At 46.8% G+C, this 13209-nt stretch overlaps 1 protein-coding gene across 1 annotated transcript in view; it reads right to left on the reverse strand.

The window, feature by feature from the left end:
* The window catches only part of LOC144488411 (adhesion G protein-coupled receptor L2-like), a gene marked incomplete at both ends in the record, with an annotated part of 83165 nt that overhangs the window by 24167 nt on the left and 45789 nt on the right, over window positions 1–13209 (reverse strand). Inside the window, 3 exons of the mRNA XM_078206485.1 lie at window positions 3471–3509; window positions 3733–3918; window positions 6413–6516. Of these exons, the coding sequence (XP_078062611.1) occupies window positions 3471–3509; window positions 3733–3918; window positions 6413–6516 (329 nt within the window). The remainder of the gene's footprint in view (window positions 1–3470; window positions 3510–3732; window positions 3919–6412; window positions 6517–13209) is intronic.

Below are 13209 nucleotides of genomic sequence, written 5' to 3' on the forward strand. Positions count from 1 at the left end.
ACCAGCACGGCTTTCGGATTGGGAGAGGAAACTGGAGCACCCGGAGGAAGCCCATGCAGACACGGGGAGAACGTGCAAACTCCACACAGACAGTGATCCGGGAATCGAACCCGGATCCCTGGCGCTGTGAGGCAGCAGTGTCAACCACTGTGCCACTGTGAGATAGAAATAGACAGGTTCTTGATCAATAAGTGGATCAAAGGTTATGGGGAGAAGGCAGGAGAATGGGGATGAGGATCATATCAGCCATGATTGAATGGCGGAGCAGACCTGGTGGGCTGAATGGCCTAATTCTGTTCCTATACCTTATGATCAATCCATTAGTTCTGGATTTTCGGAAAGGCTGGTGCCTGGGAAGGGGCTCTTGTTGTTTGATGCGGACGAATCAGACTTTACTGGAGTCACGTGACGGTCAAGTGGATCCTATTTATCATCAGAGCAGCTCACACCTTCCTTGACCAACAAGTGGAAAGGTTTTGCATGGTTGGGTCCACAATACGACCATCATACGTGAACTCTGAGCGGAATGGACTCAATGATAGGCGCATGGTTGGGTCCACAATACGACCATCATACGTGAACTCTGAGCGGAATGGACTCAATGATAGGCTAAATAGCCTGATTTCTTTTTGCTTAGAATCATAAAATCCTAAGGCGTAGAAGGAGGCCGTTCAGCCCATCGAGTTTGCACTGACCACAATCCCACCCAGGTCCTATCCCCACAACCCCATGGATTTACCCTAACTTGTCCCCCTGACACTATGGGACAATTTAGCACGGCCAATCCACCTAACCCGCACATCTTTGGAGGAAACCAGAGCACCCGGAGGAATCCCACACTTCTCATCGCCGTTGTTCTGTTAGGAAAATGAGGAAATGTGGCCCCCAAAAAGGCATTTGATCGAGAATAGAACTTGAAATATTTCAAGAATATGAGGGAGCGAAGTATCTGTTCACGGTGCTTTGGTCATCCTGGGATGTGGGACCGTCTTGATAGATGCGATAGCTTCCCTGCCTATCAAGCACAAAAGGTGATCTTTTTACTTATTACTTTAGCAGAATATTAATCACTTGAAAATATGGAATATTAAAGGGGGACAGAGAGCGACGGCACCTGCGTCACCTGGTAACGTGATTAATGAGGGACAAAAATGCATGGCAAAAATGTGATTGGAGAAGAGGTTTCTTTCCTGTTCTGGAACATTCTGCAACTCAGCCACCAGCAGTCTTGGCCAAGGCGTAAGATTGAGCAGGGGAGGGGGGGTGGAATTCATCATAATCCAAAAATGTTCTGATTCATGACTCCCTTTTAAAGTTATGTTTTCTTTAAACTTTTCCTTCCTGTCTCGGGACTCTTTACAAATATAGAAATACAGTCCCAGGGACACCATGCACCTAATGATATATCTGCCAAAGGGCCAGTTCATCTGGCCCAGAAATTATTGGCGTCAGTGCAACTTCAGAGAAGAGTGCTGTCACTGCAGACAGCTGGTCTGTTTCCTGGTAGTCAGCATGCTAGCCAGCCAGCAAATATTCATACACGATGCGACAGCCGAGCTAACTCCCCTTCACCTCTGGGAATTCTTCAATTCCCTGGCAACCAAGAATCCAAAATTGAAATACTGTGCTGCAGACTGACCATTAAATTAACTTTTATTAGACAAGCCACAAGTTAAATGAAATAACACATGCCGAGAGGATATCATGTCATGTTGGTTTCCTGCCACCATTTGCAGAACACGGTTAGTGTAGTGTGTGCGCGAGTCAGACCAATATTAATGGGACACACACTCACACACACACACTCACACACACACACACTCACACACACACACACACACACTCACACACACACACACACACACACACACTCACACACTCACACACACACACTCACACACACACTCACACACACACTCACACACACTCAAACACACTCACAGAAACACATGCACACACACACACTTACACACACACACACATGCGCACACACACACTCACACAAACACACACTTACACTCACACAAACACACTCATGCAAACACATGCACACACTTACACACTCACACGCGCACACACATATACACACACACTCACTCACACAAACACACACTTACACACACACTCACACGAATACACAACACACACACGCATACACAACACTCACCACACACAAACACTCACCACACACAAACACTCACCACACACACACAAACACACACTCACATTTCTCACACATACATCTCACACACCCACACACACCCACACACTTACACACACACACACACACTATATGGAGTCACACATCTACAGAAAGACAAAGTGTGTTGCTGTGTTGAGGCCATCAGAAAGGCAATTGCTCTGTTGGCCTGCATTGCAAGGCGATTGGAGTACAGAGATAAGGTAGTCTTGCTGCAATTGTTTGCTCGGATGACTCCTGGAGCCCTTGCACCGTTTTGGTCTCTGTATCCAAAGATAGGCTATCCTTGGAGATGCTACAGTAAAGGCTCACTGGGTTAGTTCACAGCTATCTTGAGGAAGTAAGGTGGGATGAAGTAGTGTCAGCTTGGTAAGGTGGGTGGAGACTGCAGTGATCGGGGTGGGGGTGCGTCATTGTCAGAAATGCCATGTTTTGGATGAAATGTGAAACAGAGTTTTCGGTGGATGCTAAAGATCTCATGGCATAGTTCGTAGGAGAGAAATGATTTCTACAGGGCCCGGGCAATGTTTTTATTTCCTTTCCCACCATTGCTAAAACAAAGTAACAGCTTCAATTTTTGTGGTTTGTGCTTCGTTGCTGATACAAAATGGCTGCCACATTTGGCTCCATAGTGACAGCGACCACCCTTTATTAAGCAAACCAATGGATGAATCTCTTTATGATTGCTTAATGCAAGAGGGTATATACATCCAAGGTGCAGTTTAAGACGATGTCAATCAATAATTGTTACCTTAAAAGGTCAATATCAATGGTGGAAAAATAGTTGATGTATTGTTCCACTTTATGATGAGATGTCCAAATTACGCTTTGTTTAAAAAAAAATCATTAATTCTTATTTCCTGACAGACCAAGGTGGAGGCACCGTTAACAACAAGTTTGCCTCTTGGTCTGAGAGTGCAGTTGCAATGTAGAAATGACTCCGGAGGGCTCCCTGAACCGCAGAGAGGCGAGACAAGTTTCAGCCAGAAACACGTACCACATCACCAGGAAGCACAGCCAACCAAACAGCGACAAAGAATAGCTTGACGGATGACGGAGGTGCTTGCATACATTTCAAAAATCCAGGAACCAAGATTCAGGGGGAAGGGGGTAAGCAGCAGTGCAAGGGGGGCGGGCTTCATGCAACGCATTCGCAAGGCGAGAAGGAATGGTCTCGAAGGTCTTTGAGGGGTGCGGGTGGTGGGGGGAGGGGGGGGGGGGTTGCTGCGGGAGGGCAATAAAAGCAAAAGCGACGCCACAGGTGAACTACCTTAATGTATGCCCTGCAAGTCCTCTCTCTTTTTTGGAGCTTATCCAATCATAGGAGGCAGAGTTCAACACAGAAAAGAAACAAAACACAAAGGGTTAGTAAGGTTAAGGAGACAGCAGAATCTTGCCGACTTTTTTCCACCTCCTGCACGCCATAATGCCCGCAGGCACGTGCGGGAAAAAGGGGGCACCTCTGGCCGCCAACAAATGCCAGAGGGGCCGTTTGCTTTCTGCCCCATGCTTTTACGGCCCATTGGCCTTACCTTGTTAAAACTGCGGCCCACAGAGTCTTTCTCACTGGGACGCAGTTCCTGGAGCTGTGCGTCTAAGATGTCGACGAGTTGTTCCATCAATCTAACTGATGAGCTCACGTCTCCCGCATAAATTGGTCCTCTGGTATGCTTGGCCAGCTCATTTGCTAGGTTGGCAGCGTTTTCTCCGCTCCTAATCTGTAATCATAAATTACATATTCTAAGCAGGGCTCCTCAATAATGCGTAGAGAGCAGTCACTCTGAAGTTTCCATTAACCGCACACCCATGTCTGGTAACTTGTTGCTGCCTAATTGATCGCTGCTGCAGTTGTGGGGACAGAAACATTTACAGTTAACTAAGGGCTGATGGTAATCCACCTGCTGCGACCCACGGGCAACTCCTTGGCCTGAGGACCTTGTGTCGAGGACCAGTCATCAGTTTGGTGCCAGGAGTGCGCGGCACAGTTTAAGTGGCTTATTCAGTCACGTTGCACTGCACTCATTGGCAGGGAACATCGATCCTAATTTGCAGAGAGCTGGAATTGCCTGAGTGACTCACATTCACTGCGAGGGGGGCAATGCAGGAAGGTGCGAGCTGACGATTGCCCGCTGCTGGGTTTGCTCTTATTCATGTTTGCTTCTGCCCTTTGAACAGAGCTTCTTCCATGACCACCCCGACGCAGTGCAGAAATTAGCAGCCTGGCTGACAAAAGTGGCAAGGCTTAATTCTTGGTCTGTGAAGAGTTGGCTACCTCTACAGCCACGGTCAAAGGCACCGGTGAATCAACAACAGTCAGCAGTGATTTGTTAAAGGGAAGTTACTCTGACTAACCTGATTGCATTTTTGTTTGAGGTCACAACGATGAGGCCAGTGAATTTGATGCAGTCGACATGGATTATTACAAGGCTTTTGATATGGCAGACTCATCAGAAAATTAAAAGCTCGTGGGATCTAATAGAAAGTGGCACGCTGGATCCACAATTAGCTCAGTGGCAGAGAGAAAAGGGTAATTGTTGATTGTTTTTTTCAGATTGTTCTAATTCATTCATGGGACATGGATGTCGCTGGCTGGCCAGCATTTATCGCCCATCCCTAGTTGCCCAAGGGCAGTTGAGAGTCAACCACATTGCTGTGGCTCTGGAATCACATGTAGGCCAGACCGGGTAAGGGCGGCAGATTTCCTTCCGTAAAGGAAATTAGTGAACCAGATGGGTTTTTCCGACAATCGACAATGGTTTCATGGTCATCGGTAGATTCTTAATTCCAGATTTTTTTTTATTGGATTCAAATTCCACCATCTGCCATGGCGGGATTCGAACCCGGGTCCCCAGAACATTAGCTGAGTTTTTGGATTAATAGTCTAGCGCTAATACTGCTTGGCCATCACCTCTTGATTGTAAGACTGTTTCCAGTAGGGCTCAGAGTACCAGATCTCTTGACTTGGCGAACATCACTGAGAAGTTTGACAATGGTACAGCAATGTCCGTATGTTTGACAATGAGGTAGAAAGCTATAAACTGCAGGAAGATATCAAAGGACTGATCAGGCGGGCAAATTGCCCCTTAGTGTCAGGGGGACCAGCTAGGGTAAATGCATGGGGTTATGGGGATAGGGCCTGGATGGGATTGTGGTTGGTATAGACTCGATGGGCCGAATGGCCTCCTTCTACACTGTAAGATTCTATGAAAGGCTGGAAATATGCAGTAAGAAAAGAGCTGAAGGTCTAACATTTTGACCGTCAAACCTTTTGCCGGATAAAGCCGGCTTCTCATATGTTGTGGGGCTGCCGTGTACTAGCAACATCTTCCAGCTCTCCGAGCGCTGGTGTTATTTGAACTGTTTACAGCTTCAGCTAAATAAAAAAAGACTAAAAGCCTGGAGATCACTGTTGACAAGGTTAAATTTGCAAATGCTTAATGCACTTGTATTGAATTCCACGTTCCCTCCACATGAAGAGAGGCACTGACCGTTTAAATTAAGGCTACTGTCTCAATTAAAACAGCATCTGACACAAGTGTGTTAGGGAAAGTCGTGTGATAAGATCGCCGGCAATAACTCGCAGGCTGAGCTCCAGCGACGGAATAAATCATCTGGCCATTTTCTCACCCACTTTTGCCATTTAGGAAAGGCATTATGTCAAAATTAAATGACTCCGAAACCGATAAAGGAGACACAAATCTATTTACAGCAGCCTTTGTTCTGCCGCAACATCCTCTCCCACATGTTAATCAGGGATGCTACACAAATACCCTTTGAATCCCCAATTACTCACTGCACCACCTCTAAGAAAGCTAATATGTCTATCTCTTCACAAACCGCAAATTGGTTGCCAGTGGCAACCAGACTGGGCGCTCAAGTCTCCAAACACGAAAGCCAAAGGTCACTTAGTTCCTGAGGATAATTACCCACAATGCCTCTTTGATCCTTAAAACAGGCAACTTGTGTGTGTGTGTGTGTGTTTCTTTTTCTCTTAAACTCTTAGTTATAAGGATACCTAACAGCTGCATATGTTAGCAGTCATTTGAGGATGCCGTATTGATGAGGTCTTTACTTAGCTCTCAGCTGGCGCTGTGTAAATGCCCTGAAAAGGCTGATGCGTCAGTGAGGATTTCTTTCAAATTGAACCCGCCGCACTCGGTTTTAATCACCGCTGGTTGGCCGATTAAGCAAGATAAAACCACAAGAACAAACCTTCTGAGCCACTTGATTTACCCAGTGTGAGGTACAGTTGCTAAGATCGGGACCCTTAGGGTTCCACATTCCGGTGGAAACCATGCAGAGATAAGAGGCCGTGCCTACGAGAGATGAAGCAGAACAAATTAGATAAACTTTGGAAGTGTCTCTCTGTGCGTGTAAAAGACCAGCAGTGCATAGATATTGGCTTCACCATCCCAGTCACTCCACTGCCTTCGACTACCCAGTGACCCAGACAAATGCCCACAGTCTCGGAAATGCCAACAACCCGCCGTCCAAACGTTCGACTCCTTCCTCAGCCGCAACTCACCTGGTCCACTTTTGGACACCGACTGCCACTCAAAGAAAAAGGCAAATAAAACCGTGCAGAAACAGCGCATCAAATCTCTCAGTGCTGCTCACACACATAAATTACTTCAGACGCCATGATGATGTGGTGCGGCCACTTTTCGGAGTCATTTTCGCGGGAAAGGCCAGCATTTACTCTTCACCCCTGATTAGGACATAGAGGAGGAGGAGGAGCAGGCCATTTGTCCCCTTCAGCCTTCTCTGCCATTCACCAAGATCACGGTTGACCTTTGACCTCACTCCCATCTGCCTGCTCTTCCCCATATCCCTTAATTCCCTCCCGAGAATCCGTTCACTGCTGTCTTGACTTTACAACCGAGTTTCCGCAACCCTCTGGAGTTAGAGGAATCCCAAGATTCACAACCCTTTGAGTGAAGAAATTTCTCCTCATCTCAGTCCTGAATGGCTGACCCCTTATTCTGTGGTCGCAACCTCGTGTTCTAGATTCCGCAGTCAGAGCGCCCACCCTCTCAGTCTCCAACCTGTCAAGAACCTTCATAATTTTTTGATGTTTCACCTCTCATCTTTCCCAATCCAGGAAATACAGACCTCTTTTGGAGAGTTGGTTCAGACTTGATGGGCCAAATGGCCTCCTTCTGCACTGTAGAGATACTGCGATTAGAAACATAGAAACTAGAAGCAGGAGTAGGCCACTCCGCCCTTCAAGGCTATTCCACCATTCATTCTGATCATGGCTGATCATCAAATTCAATATCCTGATCCCCCCTTCCCCCCATAGCCCTTGATTCCTTTAGCCCCGAGAGCTACGTCTAATTTCTTCTTGAAATCACACAATGTTTTGGCCACAACTGCGGCAGTGAATTCCACAGATTTACCACTCTTTGAGTGAAAATTTTTTTCCTCACCCCAGTCCTAAAAGGTCTTTATCCTCAAACTATGACCCCTAGTTCTGGACTCCCCCACTATTGGGAACATTCTTTCTGAATCTACCCTAGAACAAAAGAACAAAGAAAATTACAGCACAGGAACAGGCCCTTCGGCCCTCCAAGCCTGCACCGACCATGCTAAAACCCCCTACCCTTCCGGAGACCATAACCCTTTATTCCCATCTTATTCATGTACTTGTCAAGACGCCCCTTAAAAGTCACTACCGTATCCGCTTCCACTTCCTCCCCCGGCAATGAGTTCCAGGCACCTACTACTCTCTGTGTAAAATATCTGCCTCGTACATCTCTTTTAAACCTTGCCCCTCGCACCTTAAACCTATGTCCCCTAGTAATTGACTCTTCCACCCTGGAAAAAGCTTCTGACTAGCCACTCTGTCCATGCCTCTGATAATCTTGTAGACTTCTATCAGGTCTCCCCTCAACCTCCGTCGCTCCAGTGAGAACAAGCCAAGTTTCTCCAGTCGCTCCTCATAGCTAATGCCCTCCAAACCAGGCAACATCCTGGTAAATCTTTTCTGTACCCTCTCCAAAGCCTCCACATCCTCCTGGTAGTGTGGCGACCAGAATTGAACACTTTGTTCCAAGTGCGGCCTAACTAAGATTCTATAAAACTGCAACATGACTTGCCAATTTTTAAACTCAATACCCCGGCCGATGAAGGCAAGCATGCCGTATGCCCTGTCTAACCCTGGGCGGCAGGGTGGCACATGGGGCGGCACAGTGGTTAGCCAGGGACCCGGGTTCAATTCTGGCCTTGGGTCACTGTCTGTGTGGAGTTTGTACATTCTCCCCGTGTCTGCGTGGGTTTCCTCCGGGTGCTCTGGTTTCCTCCCACAGTCTGAAAGACGTGCTGGTTAGGTGCATTGGCCATGCTAAATTCTCCCTCAGTGTACCCAAAGAGGCGGTGAAGTGGCAACTAGGGGATTTTCACAGTAACTTAATTGCAGGGTTAATGTAAGCCTACTTGTGACACTAATAAATGAACTAAACTAAGAAGTTGAACAGATGCCAGAGTGTGGCGACTAGGGGATTTTTACAGTAACTTCATTGCAGTGTTAATGTAAGTCTACTTGTGACACTAATAAATAAACTCTAAACTTTAACCCTGTTAGAAGTTTATAAGTTTCTATGAGATCCCCTCTCACTCTTCTAAACTCCATGACTCTCTGGTTCCATAACTACACTCGGTTGACTCCCCAACTGCAACATGTGGTTAAATAGTAACATGTCAAAGATCTTACCAGGGCACGCACTTCTTGTCAACGTTTCACCATCACGACTGATTGTGTCGCAGTTTGTAGTGAACACTGCCTTTGCAAACTTGCCTCGCCCAGCACCCCGATGGAGATGCAGTTGCGCCAGCACCAGTAGATAGAGTAAATACTGGGGGCTGAGTTACGTCGCCATGTCTCGTTTCACTTATTCTCCTGCCTCTCACCGAACTTTGCCTAAAGAAATACTTGCAGATTTCCCCCCCCGCCCCCGCTCTAACAATGGCACAAGATCTCAACTCCCTGTGTTTTCTGTTTCAGACGGCTGCCTTTGTTGGAATGCGACCCATTACATCCACTTAGGAACCTCAATAGAACAAACGCACTTTATGAAGAAACAATTCAGTTACTATGTACAAGATCAACGGACAAGCAGTGACAAATGTGTTGGAACGGGTCCTTTTTGTGAGGAACGTTGGAGATCATGAAATACGGTCAGCGAATCTTGAAGATTGCATTTGGCTGCACTTCACAATGAACTCCAAGCGTGAAAATACTCCTTTGTGCTCATTGTGGTCGAATCCTGTCTAGCATCATCTCTCCTTGAGCTTACTCCTGCCTCCCACTGTTAAGCTCTTGTGATCAGCCCCATGCGTATCAGGCACTGACAGTTCTGTGGAGCATAAAGATCGGCAATGGACGTGTTATGTTGTATGCCCTGTGTCTGTGCTGTCAATACTATGCAATTAAGGATCTACATTTTGCAGGACTGGATTAGGACCATTATATTTTATACCATCCCATTGTTTTTATTCTTTCATGAGACGCGGGCATCGTTGGCAGGGACATCATTTGTCGCTCATCACTGATTTCCCTTGAGGTGGAGATGCCGGCGTTGGACTGGGGTGGGCACAGTAAAAAGTCTCACAACACCATGTTAAAGTCCAACAGGTTTATTTGGTATCACGAGCTTTCGGAGCGCCGCTCCTTCATCAGGTGGGTGGAGAGTTGGGTTCATATATCTTGCAATTGTGTCTCTGTCTATGCATGCCCACTTCTCCACTCACCTGATGAAGGAGCAGCGCTCCAAAAGCTCGTGATACCAAATAAACCTGTCGGACTTTAACCTGGAGTTGTGAGACTTTTTACTGTTCCCTTGAGAGGAGTTAGGAATCAGCCACATTACTCTGTGGCCAGACCAGCTAAAGATGGCAGATTTCATTCTCGAAAGATTGTTACTGAATCAGTTTTTTTTTCCATTAATTTATGCATTCTCAGGATATGAGCATCACTATCTAAGCCCTTGACAAGGTGCTCGTGGGCCACCTCAACAATCAGTGATGGTTCCATGGCTTCCAATTCATTTAAATTTTTAAAATCAATTTTAATCAATATCCCCACTGCCATGGTGGTATTTGAACCCATAGAAATCATAGAAACCCTACAGTGCAGAAGGAGGCCATTCGGCCCATCGAGTCTGCACCAACCACAATCCCACCCAGGCCCTATCCCCACATATTTTACCCGCTAATCTCACTAACCTACGCATCACAGGACTCTAAGGGGCAATTTTTTTAACCTGGCCAATCAACCTAACCCGCACATCTTTGGACTGTGGGAGGAAACCGGAGCACCCGGAGGAAACCCACGCAGACACGAGGAGAATGTGCAAACTCCACACAGACAGTGACCTGAGCCGGGAATCGAACCCGGGACCCTGGAGCTGTGAAGCAGCAGTGCTAACCACTGTGCTACCGTGTCCCCAGAGAGTTAGGCTCGGCCTCCAGAATCTAGCCCAGTGACATCCCTTGTACATGACCATGTTCCTATATCAGATGTGGCTTATTTTACCTTTCCTTCTGCTACTACCCCACCTCTGCATTTTTAAAATCCATTCTCAATGCACCCTCGGGATCAGAAATCCCAGAATCCCAGCCCCTTGAGAATGTTCTAGGTGAGGTTTACAAGGAGACTGATTGTCAATTTACAACCCAATGTGCAAAGGATAACCCAGAATGAATCTTAGTCCAATGGCCGATCACCCCTCCTGTCACAATGATCAACATACCTTAGCTACCGTCTGAAAGGAAGGATTGTTCCGCTCCTACATTGCGTCTTGCAATGACCATGGTGTTAAGAGTTCACCCTTGCTGATTGCATGAATTACTCATGGCGAACATCGGTTCAGAATTAAAAGGGGCAGGGGGTAGATTAATATGGCAGCAAGAGAGAGGTCAAGTAAAGTGAAGATAAGAGTTCATTGGGGCGGCACGGTTGCAACAGTGGTTAACACTGCTGCCTCACAGTGCCAGGGATCCGGGTTCGATTCCAGGCTTGGGTTACTGTCTATGCGGAGTCTGCACAGTCTCCCCCTGTCCGTGTAGGTTTCCTCCCACAGTCCGAAAGATGTGCTGCTTAGGTGCATTGGCCATGCTAAATTCTCCCTCAGTGTGCCCGAACAGGCGCCGGAGTGTGGCAACTGGGGGATTTTCTCAGTAACTTCATTGCAGTGTTAATGTAAGCCAACTTGAGAGAAAAATAAATAGATACTGACACACTTATTAAGTTCAACTATTTCACTTTATAACCTGTTTTTTGTTCTTTCTTTTTGATTTTGACAGTCACAGTAATTGAAAGGTTTGTTATTAGACTGAACATGTTGGTCTAATGATTCTGTTATTCCCATTTATATCTCCTCTCGACATCTTTTGTTTCTTTACTGGTCCCATTACCGTCGAGCTTTGTCTTGTACCCATCACCACGGTAGTCGTTTAACCTCCCCTGCCCTCCAACCCTATCACAGGCATTTCCTGTTATTCCATCCTCCCTTTTCTCCTCTGCCTCTTCTCATACATCCTGCTGCCATCTCTACCCTTATCCAATTCTGATGAAAGATTAGGACTTAAAATGTGACCTTCTGTCTCGCCCTCCACAGGTGCGGAGTATTTGCAACATTTTCTGTTTTCATTTCCCATCTGCAGCATCTGCAGTGTTGAGTTTCAGGGCGACACAGCAACTAATTGCCACGTTGAGGACCATTCTTTGACACCCAAACAAAGGGAGGATATGAAAGCAATGGAACAGATTCGCTTGGATGTGACCAGAGAGAAGTAACCCCATTCCCTGGAATTTCCCCCTCCCCGCGACGTCCCTCAACTTCCCTTCCTTTATCTAGGGCGCTCATCAAAACTCACCTCAATGAGCTTCCTGTCACCCCACTCTCAGATCCACTTAGCCATTTCTTTGTTTATGCCCAACGTCCATTTCTCTTTACAATTCGGCAAAACACCTTGGGATCGGTTTTCCGCACTATACCCCTTACCAAGATGGTTGTGAATTCTGTTACATCCTAAGTGGCCGGTGGATCAAATGGTAGAATGAACAAAGAAGAAAAGTACAACACAGGAACAGGCCCTTTGGCCCTCCAAGCCCGTGCTGATCATGATGCTCGAACTAAACTATGATGTGGAGTTGCCGGCGTTGGACTGGGGTCAGCACATTAAGCAGTCTCAAAACACCAGGTTAAAGTCCAACAGGTTTATTTGATAGCACGAGCATTCAGAGCGCTGCCCCTTCATCGGGTGAGTGGACTTTAACCTAGTGTTGTGAGACTAACTAAACTATAAAGAGTCCAAAGATGTGTGGGTTAGGTTGATTGGCCATGCTAAATTGACCCTAGTGTCAGGGGGATTAACAGGGTAAATGCGTGGGGTTGCAGGAATAGGGCCTGGTGGGATTATGGTCGGTACAGACTCGATGGGCCGGATGGCCTCCTTCTGCACTGTAGGGATTCTATGAAAACACTATGCATTCTATGAAAGGTCAGTTCATCAAAGACCTCAGCTGCTGGGTGAAAGACAGGGGTTGTGCAAAATGTTGGCATCAAAAGAATGAAGAGTTCACGGGCAGGAGGTTGAAGGGTCAGAGCATTTTAATAATATGTTCATGGGAGGCGATGGCTCAGTGGTATTATCGCTGGGCAATTAATCTAGGAGCTCAGCTAATGTTCTGGGGACCCAGGTTCAAATCCCATCACAGCAGCTGGCGGAATCTGAATTCAGTAAAAGAAAATCTGGAACTAAGAATCTACTGATGACCATGAAACCATTGTTGGAAAAACCCATCTAGTTCACTCATGTCCTTTTGGGAAGGAAATCTGCCATCCTTACCCGGTCTGGCCTACATGTGACTCTGGAGTCAGAGCAATGTGGTTGACTCTCAGCTGCCCTCGGGCAATTAGGATGGGCAATAAATGCTGGCCAGCCAGCGATGCCCATGTCCCACGAATGAATTTAAAAAAAGATACGGACATCATTGGTCAGACCAG

This window comes from Mustelus asterias, unplaced genomic scaffold, assembly GCF_964213995.1.
Source record: "Mustelus asterias unplaced genomic scaffold, sMusAst1.hap1.1 HAP1_SCAFFOLD_1542, whole genome shotgun sequence".
NCBI classification, from domain to species: Eukaryota; Metazoa; Chordata; class Chondrichthyes; order Carcharhiniformes; family Triakidae; genus Mustelus; species Mustelus asterias.